Source organism: Pempheris klunzingeri, chromosome 1 (genome assembly GCF_042242105.1).
Source record: "Pempheris klunzingeri isolate RE-2024b chromosome 1, fPemKlu1.hap1, whole genome shotgun sequence".
Taxonomy (NCBI): domain Eukaryota; kingdom Metazoa; phylum Chordata; class Actinopteri; order Acropomatiformes; family Pempheridae; genus Pempheris; species Pempheris klunzingeri.
The window spans coordinates 29,797,329-29,813,609 of record NC_092012.1 but is presented as its reverse complement, the minus strand read 5'-3'; the positions used below and the strand labels follow the sequence as shown (position 1 = coordinate 29,813,609).

At 41.6% G+C, this 16,281-nt stretch overlaps 1 protein-coding gene across 1 annotated transcript in view; it reads right to left on the bottom strand.

Moving 5' to 3' along the window:
- The window catches only part of cemip (cell migration inducing hyaluronidase 1), a 154,610-nt gene that overhangs the window by 29,591 nt on the left and 108,738 nt on the right, over window positions 1-16,281 (bottom strand). The window contains exons 12-14 of the mRNA XM_070827803.1: window positions 9,890-10,059; window positions 6,649-6,858; window positions 4,977-5,182 (exon numbers count right to left, since the gene is read on the bottom strand). Of these exons, the coding sequence (XP_070683904.1) occupies window positions 4,977-5,182; window positions 6,649-6,858; window positions 9,890-10,059 (586 nt within the window). The remainder of the gene's footprint in view (window positions 1-4,976; window positions 5,183-6,648; window positions 6,859-9,889; window positions 10,060-16,281) is intronic.

The following is a 16,281-nucleotide window of genomic DNA, read 5'->3' as shown; positions in this document are numbered from 1 at the left end:
AAGTGAAAAGCTGGCCATTAAAGAGAGGGAGAGAAGACATGATGCACACATTTTGAGACCTTCTTTCCCGGGAGGTATTCATTGTGCTGCATTCGATTGTTCACATGAAAAGAAATAGTTGCGTCAAGAATGAATGAAAGAGAGACGGAGAGAAAAGTTCAAACCGTGGCTCCTTTATCATGTCCACACAGTTGGGCAATCACAAATGTCAAACTGTCACTTAAGGAAAGTCACAGAAATTATTATTGTGAAAGAGCTTGAGCAACCATTGAAATAGCAGAGTTGGTCCAAATAGTAGTTTCTACCAGAGACATACCTTATATCTTTAAAACATGGACGACTAAAATCAAAACCATTAATACCACTAGAGGGTATTTGTGATTTGGGTGAAGATTTATAGTGCAAGAAAGCACTAAACATGACAGTGATCTGTTTAGTGCCCCTACAGCTGTCAGTGTGCTTCATGTCTCCCCATTCTTCATCCTCCCACCTCACAGCTTTGCTCACATCTTTAACAGGCATTTCCAGACAAAAGCTGCAGCCTCACATTACACAACATTTTGACTGCTGGCTTTCACAGAGGACCCAGAGGTGCACGCTTGAATGCAGCTGCTCAGTCCAGTAGGGGTTTCTGTAAACAGTATAGAGGTGCACAGTGTGCCGCTTTCACATTTGAATCTTGTAGAGTTTTGGCTTCCTTCGGTGAGTTCGTGCTCATACATGAGTGGATACTGGAACTAAGTTTGTGTCCATATGCTCATGTAGATAAAGCTGGGATAAGAGCTTTTTATTTTAATCTTAATATTTCCCCCATCACATGTAATTATCATCAGTTCTGTCTCTCTTAGATTTTGCACTTTCTATTCATTTCATTTCATCTCCCTCTTGGATGCCTAGATTTTTAAATAAAGCGTGTCCATTATTGTTGGCTTCACTTTTTGACTATGACTTCTGATTTGAGATTTGTGCTCCACAGCATTTTCTTACAGCAAAGGCATCTCTCTTGAATTAGATTTTTTTTTTCGTCATAAATGTGCAATTTCTTCTGGGTTTCTTTTTGTGTCCATGTACGCACCTCAGAAAGCACCTTTCACAAGAAGAAGAAGAAGGGGAAAGTCATTATGCTGTAGATCCATTTGCAGGTATGTGAGGAAAAAGCAGCTTAGGGTAATGAATACGAATAGAAATGGCAGATATGCAGTTTGGCTCCACAGCGGTTTACCAGATGGCAGCACGACACCTTAAACCTTTCCTGTCTGCTCGTTTTCTCCTCCACTCCTTTTTTTGTTTTGCTATTCTCCTACCTTTTGTTTCCATCTACCTCTCTCCTAAACTCTGTTGCTGTCACTTGTGAAGACACAGAGGTTTGTATGATCAAGACCACCACCAGACACATAGCAGACAAATGCCAAGAGTGCTACTGCAATTGACAAAAGACTTGATTTGGTGTTTCTTCCCCTTGTTTGGAACTTGCCTGCACTGGTGGAATCGGAGCGTTGTGCACAGCAACAACACCAATTAAACCAAAAGCTACACGCTGGATTGGAAAGATAAAATGCAATCTTTTCCTGTAAGTTACATGCTTGTTTGAATGAAATTCAAATGCTGCTCTATCACTGCTCGTATCAAAACTGAACTAGTTTCAATAATCTGGCCATTATAACACATAGAAGCATATGAACAAGTGCACATACTCCTTATATAAGTGTTAAGACCCAGTGCATTCATCTGATTCAGTTTAAATGACAGTTTCATTCTCCTCATGCAGCCCACATATCTTCTATTTCTGGCAAATACGACTAAAATGTATTGTTCTCATCTGAGCATTTAAATTCAACACATACACGACTCAACAATGACAGCGGAAGGAAGGAAGAGGAGCAGAGGGAAGCCATGAGGGAGCCTAAAAAGCTGCCTGGAAATTAATCATCATAAATCTTACAGTGGGGAATGTTGTTAGTGCAATCATGTTTGATTAAATTGGAATTTTTGAACTGCGGTAATAAATACACTGGGATTTAGAAATCATTACAGAATGCATTGATCTAGACAAATTGGACAAAAGCCTCATTAGGAGTATAGCGCATTGTGCATGTGTGGCTGTTATAATTGGATAAATTAGGAGAGGACAGAGAAAAGGAGAAAAAAAAAAGAAAGGAAAGGAGCAGAAAGCAGAGGGTAAGATAATGTGAGAAAAATCAAATCCTTCCAGTACACTTGGAGAGTAAGTGGAGGACTCCATATCAGTGAAAGCCAGTGCCATTATGCATCTCTAACCTTGGCCTTTATGCTCTGCAGCTGGAGGCAGAGGCAGTGTAGTCAGATAAAAAAAAATAAAAAAAGTCATGTGACCTGGATTAAACTGCTTTATATTCTCAGCTTTGTCTTTATGCTAGAAATATAATGCCTCGCCAACAAAGTGAAGGTGCAGAGGGGAAAACACGTTAACTCTACTGATACACGTGTGTGTGTGTGTGTGCTACATTTTGGCAGGTCTTCACTAGTTTAGAGGGCTGTTTGAAGGTTAAGGTAAAGGTTATAGGTAATGAAGTCTAGATAAGGGTTGGTGTTGGTGTTGTTATGGTGAGGGAATGCGTCATTATACCTTGTATTCCAGTAATTCCAATAAGGCAGGCGTTATTTGCACCTGGGTGTCAGTAGTCAACAACACTATTTGCACACATTGTGAAATGCTTCACATACTCATACTTCCCTGTGATTTGCACATCTGTTTGTGATCAGACCAGTGATGTGACAATCTGAGAGAACATGAATCATCTCGCCCTCTTCAGGGCTTCTGCAACTTTTTAAAAGTAAAATCCAAGCACTTCTGAAGCACTTTCAAGAAACCAAAACCATAATTTTCCAGACTGTCAAAGTATCATCACATCTAAATTGTTACTATTAATGCAAATACAAAAAACAAGTGTACAGAGTTCATATATACCCACAGCAATCAATGTATATTCTTACTTTACTTATTTATTCATCTTAACTTTGACATTTCATATTTTGATAAAGATTCTTATGAAGTGGATTTTGAGTATTAAAGGATTTTTAGTTTACATGAGTGACTGTGCAGATGAAAATGAAGCAGTTAAAATCACAACGACTTTGTATGCACCCTGCCACTGATTGATATTCAACATCAGCTAGGCATTTTGCACTTTTGCCTGCTGCTCATACATAAACCAAAATAGCTGGTGCACTCGTAGACACCCACACAGCACCTACTGCCTTGTTGTTGCACTTGCACAATTAAAATAGGGCCCTGTGTGTTACTATCCCTCCAGGGCAGCTCAGCAAGGAAACATTATCAAGGGAAATGCATATAACATCTGTGCACCATCAATCAGGAGTTCTCCTGTACTGCATAATTAGTCTAGTGAGAAATCAGAGAATCAAGCGAAAGGCCAACTCTTGTTTGCTCTGTAACCATGGATGTACAGATGCAAATCCCTGGATTATTTTGATATTACAAATAGTACTACTGATACTTATGAGCCAAGATCTGTAGTTTTCTTGTAAGTTGTAAGTCTGATTCATACCGTTTATCTTGGATGGACATTGAAAATATTGCTATCACAGGAAAGGGATGTGCTGATTCCCGGAGAGTGTGAGATATCTGTGTGTTCTGATTTGAATGAGTTACAACTCTGAGGAGAAAAAGTGCAAGATGTTAGGAAATGTATTGAGTTGTGGGGAGGTTAATAAACCTAACTGCACAAATCTAGATACCATTTGCATCTCTGTACAGCACTTTGTCTGTTCACATCCCAATAATCTAGTCAGTTAAATCCTTACAAAAGTGTTGTTAAACCAGGTGTGTGGTGTAAACGGAAAGTGACAAATACATGTATAAATTAACAGGTTAGTAGAGCTCAAGGCATACTGGTTTTAAGTTTAAATGTGGTATTTGCGTTTTCCACACCTGCCACTAGATGTTTATATCCCTATTAGCACTGTTGAGTCATACGGTTGCCTGCAGAAAGAGAGGGAGAGAGTTTTGCCTAATGATCTCAGTGGTGCTCAGTCTCAGCCCTTACACAGTGTGAAAAGTTTTATTTTCTAAAATACCATTCTGGCACTGCTAATAATTTGTTTTAGTGTATCTTTGGTAAATAAGTGGAAATTATCGATGGTATTTGTTCTTGTCCGTTTCTCAGGTCGAGAGTTTTTGTGCGGTCATTTGAAAATGTCTTGTTTCCATGTTTGCTCACTTTAGAACTTTATATTTAAGAAATCTACAAATGTGCAGTAACTTTTAATAAGCACCGCAGAGAAAACTACTTTGCTGTAACACCACTAACACGTTGGAAGGAGTGTAGAGTGATGAAGTTAGCCCGAGATTAATTGGTGCTCTTTGTTCTGTGTGGTATTCTGTGAGGCATCGAGGTCAGCAGCACCAGAATGAGTTTTGAAGTTGGGGGCATCCAGCTTTGTATGAGTTAATGGACTTTTTTTGTTTCAGCAGAGCCTACCATAATACTAGACCATAAATAAGTTTGGAGGTTATTACCACTTTCAGGTGTTATGGTAATATAACACCTGAGCGTGGCACCAGTTGTGAGTTCACACTAAACTTTAAACTAAAGGAAACTATTGAAGCCACATTATCATTGGCAATACTGTCACGTGCAAGATGAAACCAATACCATTTGCCAAAGCAATGATTGTACCCACAATGCTGTTTTCAGGTAATGTTTTGTGAGCTCATTGAAGTACACACACAGAATGATTCCCAGTGATTGGTGATCTGACAGCAAGGATATCTGACAAGAACAACACTTCTTTAGTTTATAGTGATTGTATTATTGGCATCCAGGTACTTGGGTGAAATACCAGGCTTTCAATAAAGGAGACCAAGGATGTATAGTCCACACCAAAATTGGGTTTCCCACAGGGTACTATAGTGTTTAGACACTGCTTTGACAGCAATGAAGAGCACCTCTGCTTAACTTATGCATGTGTCTTACCTGCAGTCCTGGCGTGGGTTGGCTACATATCCTGGGTAAGCTCCGTCAGTGATGCCACGGCACATTTTGCCGTCCCTGTCTGAAGGCAGCAGGGTCCCGGCACGCACCATCATACCCAGACAGTGGTCAAACGTGTTCCTCTCTTCCGGGCCGTCCTCCGTGAAGAAGCAGTGGCCTAGCGTGTCATAGCCCACCACATCCTTTACCTGTGAGGGAACAGACACATTGAATTTTACTGATCGTGGGCTGACAGCGTGTCACACTAATGGAAGTCTTCCGTCCCAAATCTAATGGGTGAAATACTTTCCAAAGTGCTACTGGTTGTGAAAGCATCAACTTTCCAAATTTTTGCACAATTTTCTGGAATATGCACTATTATTCAACATGAGGGGGTTCCTCTGTAGCTCTTTCATCCATCTTATGAAAGTTGTCTCCAAGCGACTGTCCTACCTGAGTACTCTGTCCTACTTTGTACTCTGGACTCCATCATGGATGCGTTGAGAGGACTGCATGCTGTGCTCTACAATGGCTCCCTGAACATTCGTATGAAGGCTGCTTACAAACAGCATTTGCTGAAAAAGTTTTTGGAGCCATGGAGTTGCATTACCTGTTTTTTGGTTTGCACTCCTAACTTTTGGTTTGCGATTCATAGTTTTTCTTTGTGCTTCTCAGAGTTTGGTCATTGACTGACCAATGCTCTCGTGGTGGGGATTGTGTGTGATGTGGCGCTGCTGTGTCTAGTCCATTTCTTGCCAGGAACTCTGGGAAGTGACCACAGAACTCTGATGCTATTTTGTTAAAGCTCTCAAATAATCAAATGGTTACTTAGTTTAAAGCAACAAAGTGTTTTTTGTACCTCCTTTGTTCAGAAAAATAACCAGTTTCAGCTGGTAAAACCTGCATTCTGTCTTCTGCTGCTCTCTGTGATCACCTATACTGTATTTATATATATATACTATATTTTCCTCGAAACTGCTGAGCTTAACAGTTGGTATACAACTCGGTAAATGATAGCAAGGCTCACAGTAATCCACCACTACACTTTCGTCATCCTCTTGGCTTCCCACAGAACTCTTATGGTTCCTGTAGATCTCTATAATTACATTTGATGCAGTTTTGTCTGCTTAGCTGGCAGAAATGGAGGTACGTTTTTGCAGCTACCTAGTAACTAGGGGGAAAAACATGTTATCATCATCATCATCACATGCATTATCATGCATTGTGCCTCCTGCCAGACCAAAAAAACCCTAGTTACAGTCTTTGTTTCCTCATCCAACTCTAACCTGTTCCTGACTGGTTTGAATCACCTAATAGCAATTGGATTAGGGGGGATATTTCCAATAGGCAAACAAGCTTGTTAGTATTCATATATTCTTTGAAGGAATGGTTTTATATTTGGGGAAATATGCTTGTTCACTGTTTTGTCTCAAGAGTCTTACAAGCGCTTTAGAGGTGTTGGGGGGGGTTTGTCTAGACTCCTTCCCGTCTTTGTGCTAAGCCAATTGGATGCTGGCTGTAGCTTCATATTTACCATGCAGACGTGTGAGAGTTATCGACCTTCTCATCTAACTCTCAGCAAGAAAGCATACAGAAGCATTTCCAAAATGTTGACCTGCTTCATTTATTGTGACCCTTACAAAAAAATAGAATAAAAAAAAAATCCTTAACTGACCAGCAGTCCGTTGGAGCCGTGGATGGTTACGCAGCGGGAGAAGGAGTGGTGGATGGATAGATCACTGACGGAGGTGAGAGGGTCGTAGCCTCCCCTCTCGTCCACGTCGCCGTTCATATGGAAATGGACAGGATAGTGTCCCATTGTCTGCTGGCCCATGTGCTGCAGCTCCACCCCAGACATATGAACTGCCTTGAATCCCCGCTCCATCTGATAATGACCAACAGATACATTCAGTCAGATCAGGTTATTGCTTCTCTCAGTTAACAGCTACAACTGTAGTTATTGGACAGAACAGCAAAAAGCAAATGGGGAGGCTGTTTGTGAATGAAAAATATCTAATGAAAAGAACAGAAGGGGACATTATGGCTAACATCATGAAAAGGAAGGAGTGGTATCACAGTTCACAGATGAAGACTGGAAAGAATGAAAAGAACAGATGGGTAAAAGGATGCAGAGAGGATAAGTATAAAGGAAAATATGGTATTGAGGAGAAAGGATGAGATGAGATGGAGACGGATGGAAAGAAGTTGGAGGGAGTCCACAGGTGGAGAAAGTCAGGTTGGCATGGTTGGAAGGACAGAAAATATGATGCAGAGAAGACGGAAGCAGGAAGGAATAGAGGTATAGAGGAGAAAACAAGGATGGAGGGTGGGAGGAAGAATGGAAGGAGAGGCGGACGGGGAAGAAGGAAGAAACATGGGAAGTTGGGAATGAGATAGAAACCAAGGTGAAGAGATGACGATGACGAGAGAGGAAAGGAGGATGAAAAAGAGATAGAAGGCAGTAAACATGACAGGAAAGGAGATCTGGAATGATGACGATGGAGATTCACCAGTGAGCAAATAATATTACAAAAGCAGAGTGACTCTATGATGAAAAGCTGCTTTGTTCCACAAACCGGAGCCACTGCAGCTCCACATCATGAGAAAACCTCCTAAGTAACACTTCTGATGATTTTCATTGTGAAAGATTACAGCCTTTGAGCAAATGGTACAACCCCCTGCTGTGTACGAAACAATTTTAGAAAAATACAAGCTGAAAGAAAGGCCGCTGCTCTCAGCTCGTGGCCAGCTGATATCAGTGGAGCTACGAGGTTTCAACACAGCAGTGAGGAGAATGCTCTGAGGCGTTCATTTTGAAGGGCTTCGCTGAAATCTCACTGAGGCTTTCCCTTCTCCTTGTGTGTGTGTGTGTGTGTGTGTGTATGTTTCTTGCGGATGTACTGTACACACACCCATGCATGAGAAATATGTGACATGAGCCTGTGATGGAAATTTATAATAGGATATGATAGCTCGCCCTGGGGAGAGAGAGGCATGAAGGCAGCAGGATTACAACCACAGCCTCTCCCTCTCTCTCCTTTGTTCTTCTGTCCTTTCCTTCCTCTCAGCGTCTCTCTTCACTGTCTTCTTTCCCCCAGTTGACGGGGGACCGACAGGCTGATACACACAACGCGGTTTTTGTCGATCATCTCAACTTGCTCTACTTTAACTTGTAATCAAACGCCAGTGCATTACATTTCTGATTTACCAAATGTGGACATGTTTGTGTGTGCAATTGTCCATATGAGGCTTTGCACATCCAGTGGCCCTCTAATCCTATTTCCTCAGCAGCGTGGCTCAAGGGATGGCAAAGTGGGTCGAATGGTCAACAAATCTATTTGATAGTTTGACTAAACAATCCCAACTCAAGGTCCACTTTCAAGGTTCTTTCCAACCATATTATATAGCCTTCATCAGAACGTTTTCCCTGTTGTCAAAGAGATGGATCTGTACATCTGTTATCTGCTCATGAGGACCACATGATACGCTTCAAACCTGCAGAAGAGCTACCACATAGTCCTTGAGTTGGGATTGGTTAGTCTAACTTCTAATTCCAAGGTCAAGACTGAACTCTATTGGCTCATATTGTATGGACTGAAATGTGGTTCGGACTTTTATGTGGATGAAATGCAATGACTTGATAATCCCCTGACTTTTCATCCAGCACCAACACGAGGTCAAAATTTCAATTTGTCCAATACTTAGATTTAGTACTAAATACCTGCCAAACCAAACTACAGTCCCAGCTTGACTTTGTATCTACTGCTAAGATGCTAAACTAAGATACTGATCATGGTAAGCACTGTACCAGCTTCACATCACCTTAAATATTGAAAATATAGTTTCCATTAACGACATTATGGATAATCAAGGTCACAAGGTCCAACTCGCGAGGAAAGCAAATTCATCCAATTTATTCCACGATAGAGGTGACACTAACATGGCCATAGCGCACAACTCATTGTAAATTCAGATGATTTGAATTTCAACTGTGTGTGTGTCCAGTATAGCATTAAGCCGTGGATCTATCTATCTACACTGGACACACACAGAATAAATGACTCTGCACAAGACAGTAAAGATGTATATTCACAAAACTGTTGGACTGTTCCTTTACCTTACATTAACATTTGTTTTAAAGGGGATATATTGTACAAAATGCACTTTTTAATGGCTTTTCAACATACATATGTGTCCCTGATGTGTCTAGAGAGGTGAGATTTCATGTCCCTTGAACAAATCTGGGATGCCAGGGGTCAGCAAGCCTTGATCCCTGCATTCGCCTGCTAAAGTAAGCTACTCCTCTTACAGATGCAGTAACAGAGCAAAAGACCAGCATCAGAGTAGCTGTTGACAGAGAAATCTCACTAACTGGCTTGTTCTGGAGCTTTAGACTGTACTCCATGGTGGTCTTCAGTAGATTAAGGTTGTCCATTTGTCATGGAACTGAAACTTTCCGTGATTTTGACGACCTAGGGCTCCAAGTCAAGTCAAGTCACATTTTATTCATAAAACCCTAAATAACAATTTGCCTCAGGGGCCTTTACAATGTGTTTACAGCACCCTGTGTCCTTGGATCCTTGGACTTTGAAGAGGAAAAACTCTTCAAAAAGGAGCAGCAGAGGAGGGATCCAACTCTCAGGATAGACAGACATGCAACAGATGTTGCATATTATGATGACGTAAATTATAAAATATATGCTCACTTAAAAGTTGAAAGCTAGTAAATGGACCTTGATTTATCAACTGCTGTTTCAGCTGTTTCCAAGGTCAAGAATTACAGTAACTGTCAAGGCCAAATCAGTGGTCACAAAGCATGCAGATAGATCAGCAAAAAGTCCCTGCAGCTGGTTCATATGCGAATCACCCGGCTGATGGTCTCGTCTGTAAATGGCAAGGTTTGGACAACAGCGTACCTTCATGTGTCCTCCAAAAGTGTCGAAGTCGAAGAATTTGCAGGCCTCGTTGCCATAACAGCCGGGCTCCATCTCACCACGGACGAGGATGTTACGACTCAGCAGGCCCACCTCCGCCCTCATATCCACCCCGTCCACCTCTTCGCCCACGTGGATGAACTGGGCCTTACCTGCACACACACACACACACACACCTCAGCTCAAGGGCCCAACTTGTAAAACATTACAACAAACACAATATAGAGACAGCTGTTGAAAACTGCTGCTCAGATCCACATTCCTCTGCTGACATTGCTGTCGGGAGCTTCACTGTTTCTACTAAACAGTCCGTTCAACAGAGCTGAACGTAGCGTAAACGGATGCTCATTCTCACCAGAGACTGAGAAAAGCTCAGTCTCTTGTTTGTTTGTTTGCTGTGTGTGTGTGTGTGTGTAACTGAGCAGATGTTTCAGATAATAGCGATGGAGGACATTATGGTGGAGCTGAGTCAGAGTTTGTAGCTTTTTCTCTTTATAAAGGAGAACGGGCAGGCAGCAGTTATGATTATGGTGAGCAGTAACAGAAGGACTCAAATACATATTGATGCATAATGCATACACACACACACACGCACACATTTTCCAATTTTATACAAAGTTAGATTTAAGTGTGTGTGTGTGTGTGTGTGTGTGTGTGTGAGGAACAGGGAACTTCAGTTAGACTTTCACCCCTGAGTCAAGCAAAGTTAGAAACCAAATCACTTCTCCACCTCCCTAACCACACCACCCACATTCAAACATGAAATGCGATCACACAATAAGATAGATTCAGTTTGAATGTTAAACAGACACCAACACAGCACAGCAGTTATATAAATGACCTGAAGCTGGGCTTGCTGCATCCTAATCAACCACTAAAGAGTTGGACTTTCCTCCTTCAGCGTGCTGTTACAGGACGACCACAACAAAGCACAGTGCGCTGAATTCTGTTATTCCTGTAACAACTGAAAGGCTGGTGGCCATACTTTTCTGGCAGCGCAATTACCAATCCATGTGGCACTCTATAGCTCAGTGTTCTATGTGTGAGCATCCAACATAGAGCAGCTGGTTAACGAGTTAATGCTGAAAATGCAGAAAAATGCTTGTCACAAAACAAGCTTGGATATGGGGTTTGTGTGCATTTGGATGAGATGAAGCTTCTTCTACTTCCTCTCTGCATCAGGCTCTTGGTATAAGGACCCAGCCTGAGCTGCTGATGCAGCTCTGTTTTTTTGTGGAGGGTTCCAATTATCCCCCAAGTTGCTTCATTCCTCCCAATGTCTGACTTAGGATTTTGCCCTTGGGAGGTCTCTAAAACAAATGCTAGCTTTACTACCTACCTTCACATGTAGGTGAAGTTTGATTCATTCGGTCTGTGCCAAGCAGAAAATGGCTTGGGTTCATGTTTCTGGTGCGGTTCGTGTTCACGTTGATTTAGTACAAACAAACCAAGAGCTATAAACCTGAATTCATTCAGACTGGCAAGTAACTCATTCATTGGACAGTTTTAATGATGTCATCCTGCATCATCAGTGCTATGTGAACCCACACAGGAAAATCAAATTCCGACCATACAGCACATCTTGCTTCTTGTGTGTATATTTACATTCTCTGGAGTCACAAAAAGCGCACAGAGAAATAAGTGATCATAGGGATTCATTGCACTGTTATGTTATGAGTAATAACAAATTGGGTGGGACGGAACAAAAAAGAGGTTTGTTGTGCAGCAATATCACCGTGGGAATGTGTCACCCATTTTTTACTGACTTAATAAACTGCCAATGTACATGTAGTAGTAGGACAGTAACACGACAGAGCAGCTTCAGCAGCTCCGAATGTCTGAGGGATTCATTGAGGAAAGATAGAAACCTTAGATATGGTTCAGCATCAGGTTGAATGACCTAGTTTGTTTGAAGTGAAACCTTACAATTCTCAAACTCCACCCCACACTGATGCTGTGTTCACACTACCAGCTACAAAGTGTTGTTATACAAGTGATTTGCAATGGAGGCTGGCTACATGAAGCTACAAATTGAGGCCAGACATATGTGACAGGGCATACATTTTTCTTTTTTTTTCCAGCACTCCAATGACAAAGCCTCAACCAATCATAGGCTTTTGTTTCTGTTAAAAACACTAACAAAGAAAAACACAGCTTGACAGAAGGCGGCAGCCTATTGTGACAGTAATGTTCATGTAACGCACATTTTAAATCACAATGCAAGTTGTGGTAGTGTGTCGTTCAGCTGGCTGACACTATGCTAGCTAACGTTAGCTTCTGTGAATTGCAACTAAATCATGTTTATTAACTATTAAACATAATTGCAAATAAATAGGTACACAAGCACTTGAGTGATACCTCAACGGTGACTTGGCATCAGGGTAGCTGGCCTCGCATGGCTGTTTTGACACTTAGTCGCTTGTGGTGTGAACACAACATAACACTAGCAAGTTTGAAAAATACATTTGGAGGTTCTGTTGCATACATGCTTTATATTCACGATGCATAATTGATAATTATAATTAATAATTGATTCCATAATTTCATGCAATGAATAAACAATGTATTTGATTTAAAGTTGAAATTTAAATCTGATGTGGTTGAATAGATTTGTCCCATACAGTTCTGGAATATACTGATGTACAACAGGTAGAAAATAAACATAGGCTACAGAAGAAGGTGAAGCCAGTAGTATTGCATTGATAGTATTAATCCATTGCTTATATTTATGACTTTTCATTTTCTGGAACTTGAATTCTCTGTAGAACCAATACGACAATTTGTGATGAACTTTGTACATGAGCAGAAGTCTCTAATGACACCTGAAGCCAAAGCAGTCAAACAGTCAAAGACACTTTTGGACTTACTTGCAGAATGCTCTTTGTTTCATGTTGCACTAAACGACACTTTGTATGTTCATTTGTTTTCATGCAATGTCATGTATACCTTGCTGATGTACTTTGTAATATGTTCATTCTGAGATTTAGTTTCTCAAAGCTCGACTAAATCGCGGATGCATCAGAGAAACAAGACGTGCCCAGGCAATAAACACCCATTTCAAACAACCAACCCGTGTCTCTGTTGTCATGAAGAGAGCTACAACGGTATTATGTATTTTATCCAATTTACAATTTAGTAAATGATAGTCATGCTGGGCAGAACAAAGGGGATCCCATGAAAAGCAGGGACGAGAAGAAAAGGGCAGCAAAATCGCACAGTAAGTGGGAGACTGGTGCCGAAGCGATAACGGCTCCGTTCCACACGTCCTCCACTCCTACACGTTTACATCCTGAACAACAGAAATTTGCTGATTAGGAAAAACAAAGTGATGCCAAGAAAAAAAAAATGAAATCAAAGAAATGTTCAAGTGTGAAATCTGTGAGACAGAGGATCACACACCCACCTGCTTAATCTCTTTTTATCCTCCTACTCCCTCCACTCGCATAGCCAGGATTCAAACAGTACAAATGAACACTTTCATTGCAGCTCAGACTTAAAACATCAACAGCCACGGCTTGAAAGACAAAGTTTCATATCCCAGTTTACTACTAAGTCAGTAAGTGTCCCGTAACTGATAATGGGCTTTGTTGGGAAGGAATAACCACCTTGTTGATTTCATTTTAACTCTTGTGTAAAAATTCAAATGGATTCTTTATTCATGGAGATTCAGCAGGTGCTGCCATGTACAGTACAGGCTGCTGTGGCTGGTACCACACATTCAAAAGATGGGATCTAAAATATGCCAAAAGTTCAGCTCCATCTCATGCGTCTGCAAGAATATAATTGTCAATAAGTAATGCAAACGCCATTATACTGAAATGTATTTTCTGAAAGGATAATTAATAATAATGTAATTTTTAAATCACAAGAGCGATGTTTTCGAGCCAACATGGTAAATTCCTGAGCCCTAGGGGTCACAGTCTGTCTTTCTGTCTTGCTCTCCAACCACATGCTTCATTTCCCAGGCCCCTTCATGGCCATTTGCCATCCATCCACCAGATGTCTTAGACTTTCCCTCCTTTCCCCACCCATCTACACGCCTGTTCTCAATTGCCTCAACTGCTCTGCAGTTTCCTGGCCTTCCCTGCCCACTTCCTCCCTGGCATCTCATTCTTCTCTCATCAGTCACTCACTACATACACCGGTCCACTTACATTCTCTTATTTCTTCTTTTATCACATTGTCATAGTTGTAATGTTGTCCGCTCACAGTTAGAATCAGTACCAGCTTGCTTGCATACCCGTGTCTGTCTGTAAAAATTTCTATTCAAATAAACCACTGATATCAACCTCCTGCCTCGGCTGTCTGCATTTGGTCCTTCCCTTGATGCCACTCTCCTTTAATGCTGTGAAACTGGGACTGGAAAATCAAAATGTGCAACAGTCCATCCTTTATGTTGTGCTTTTCATGCAATGAAATGGTAAAATGGCTACACATTATCTACTGGTCATGGCCAACAAACTGGGTTCTAGCAGCAAACCTCCTGAGTGTATTGAGCTAAAAATGTGTTTTCTTGCTATAATTTAAACTTTTCATTTGTGAAAAGAAATGTCGTTTCTTCTTTCAAAAGTCACACAGTCTCACATTAAGACTTCCATCAGCTGGCAGAGGTACAAAAAGAAAAAGTATTTGGCTCTTAGATGTTATCTGGTCAATTTTCTTTCTCTGCATGCAAGTGAGGACCCGCAGAGTGGCTGTCAAAATCATATACATTAGCTAGTCAGTGGTCTGGATGAATAGTGAAATACATTATACAGTATCATTATTGTATGCATGTCATTTTTAAGGGTCTGAACGTGATTAGATAATTACACCATTAGTGGTGAGTGGTGATTGGTCTTTCCTTCAAATTCCTACTTGTACATTGTCCTCCAAACTCAAAAAAGAATGGGCAAACAATATCCCATTCAAAGTCATGCTTATACCAATTTGTGGCCAAAGGTATATGGACAGTTTTGGTACTATTTTAGTGACTTTTTTGTCTCAAACGCATGATTAAAGGTTGTGGCAAGTTGTTGTGTTTCAATATGACAACGCCTCCATGCACAAGGCCAGCTCCACAGAGAATACCTGAAACTCTGGTGGAAAGTGGAGCCATCTGATCAATGCTCATGGTATTGATCATTTTTATAGGTGTTACAACCATGGTCGTATTTATATGTGTGTGTGTATGTGTTCTGTTTCCTCCGCAGAATGCAAATGACCGTGTGCCGTAGCCCAGCGGTGGTTGGAGGGGCTGCCCGCTGTAGACACGGGTTGGGGGGCGTGTCCTATGATATTGGCTACAAAGAGAGCAACATGGCGGAATGGCTCTCTCTTTGGCTTGGCTCTTGGCTCGCACACGTCACGGCACGGCACAACTCGTTTTCCACTCGTGCGTCCTGACCCGCTCCGCAGTGTCTAGCAGCCCTCATCTCCCAACCGGTCCTTTTGAGTCCTGTTTTGTGACCAACCTTCGTTTTAGTTGTCTTTGATCAGTAGGGGTGGACTGCCAGTTTTTGTTTGAAGCTTTTTCTCCTGTGTTTGTTAGACCAGGAAGCTAGATCCCTGTCTTTTTGTTCCTGCTAGGGCAGTTTTCAGTTAATTTATAGAATTGATTGATTGATTGATTGATTGATTGACTGATTACCTGTATATTGTGTCTGTGACCCCTTGGGACTGTGGAAACTGAGGCTATTTTATGTTTCGCTCCAGAACTGTTACTTATTTGTTGGGAGTGGTCAGTTTTCAGTGGATTCCAGACTTAACTCTCACAGTGAAAACTGACCAGGAGAGGTTCAGCCAGGCTTTGTGAGGCAAGGTAAATGTCACGATAAAAATAGAATAATGCTAAATCGTTCACAACTGCTCCAGGCCATTGATCCACTCCACAGCATTTATTTTCTGCACTCATCATCATTTATGCCATTTAGAACTGTCAAAAGTTCAACATGTAAAACCCAGGCACAAGTTATTGGAAGCAAACTGATAAATAGCCCTGGGCTATCTGTCTTTCTCACTTAGGCATCTCCCAGCTCTCAGCTGCCAACGACAAAAACAACACACCCTCCCTGTTTGTGCATAACCTTAGGGGCTGGGGAATAGACTTGATTATCACTGCATGTTCAAAAACGGTGCTGCAAAGTGGCACGCGGGCAGGAATTAATGAAACGGATTACAGTCAGGAGGAGAGTGACAGGAGCTCTGAGGAGCAGCCTCAGGCTCACAAAAATAGGATTTCCACTCTTAATGGCCAAAGACCCGGTGATGTCAGAGAGCCAAGGAAAAATAGAGAGGAAGGAGGGGGTGGTGGGTGATGATGGTGGTGGGAGGGGATGGTTATAATGGACTGATCTTCTGATGCAGCCGGGCAGAAGAGGAAAGCCAGCAACTCA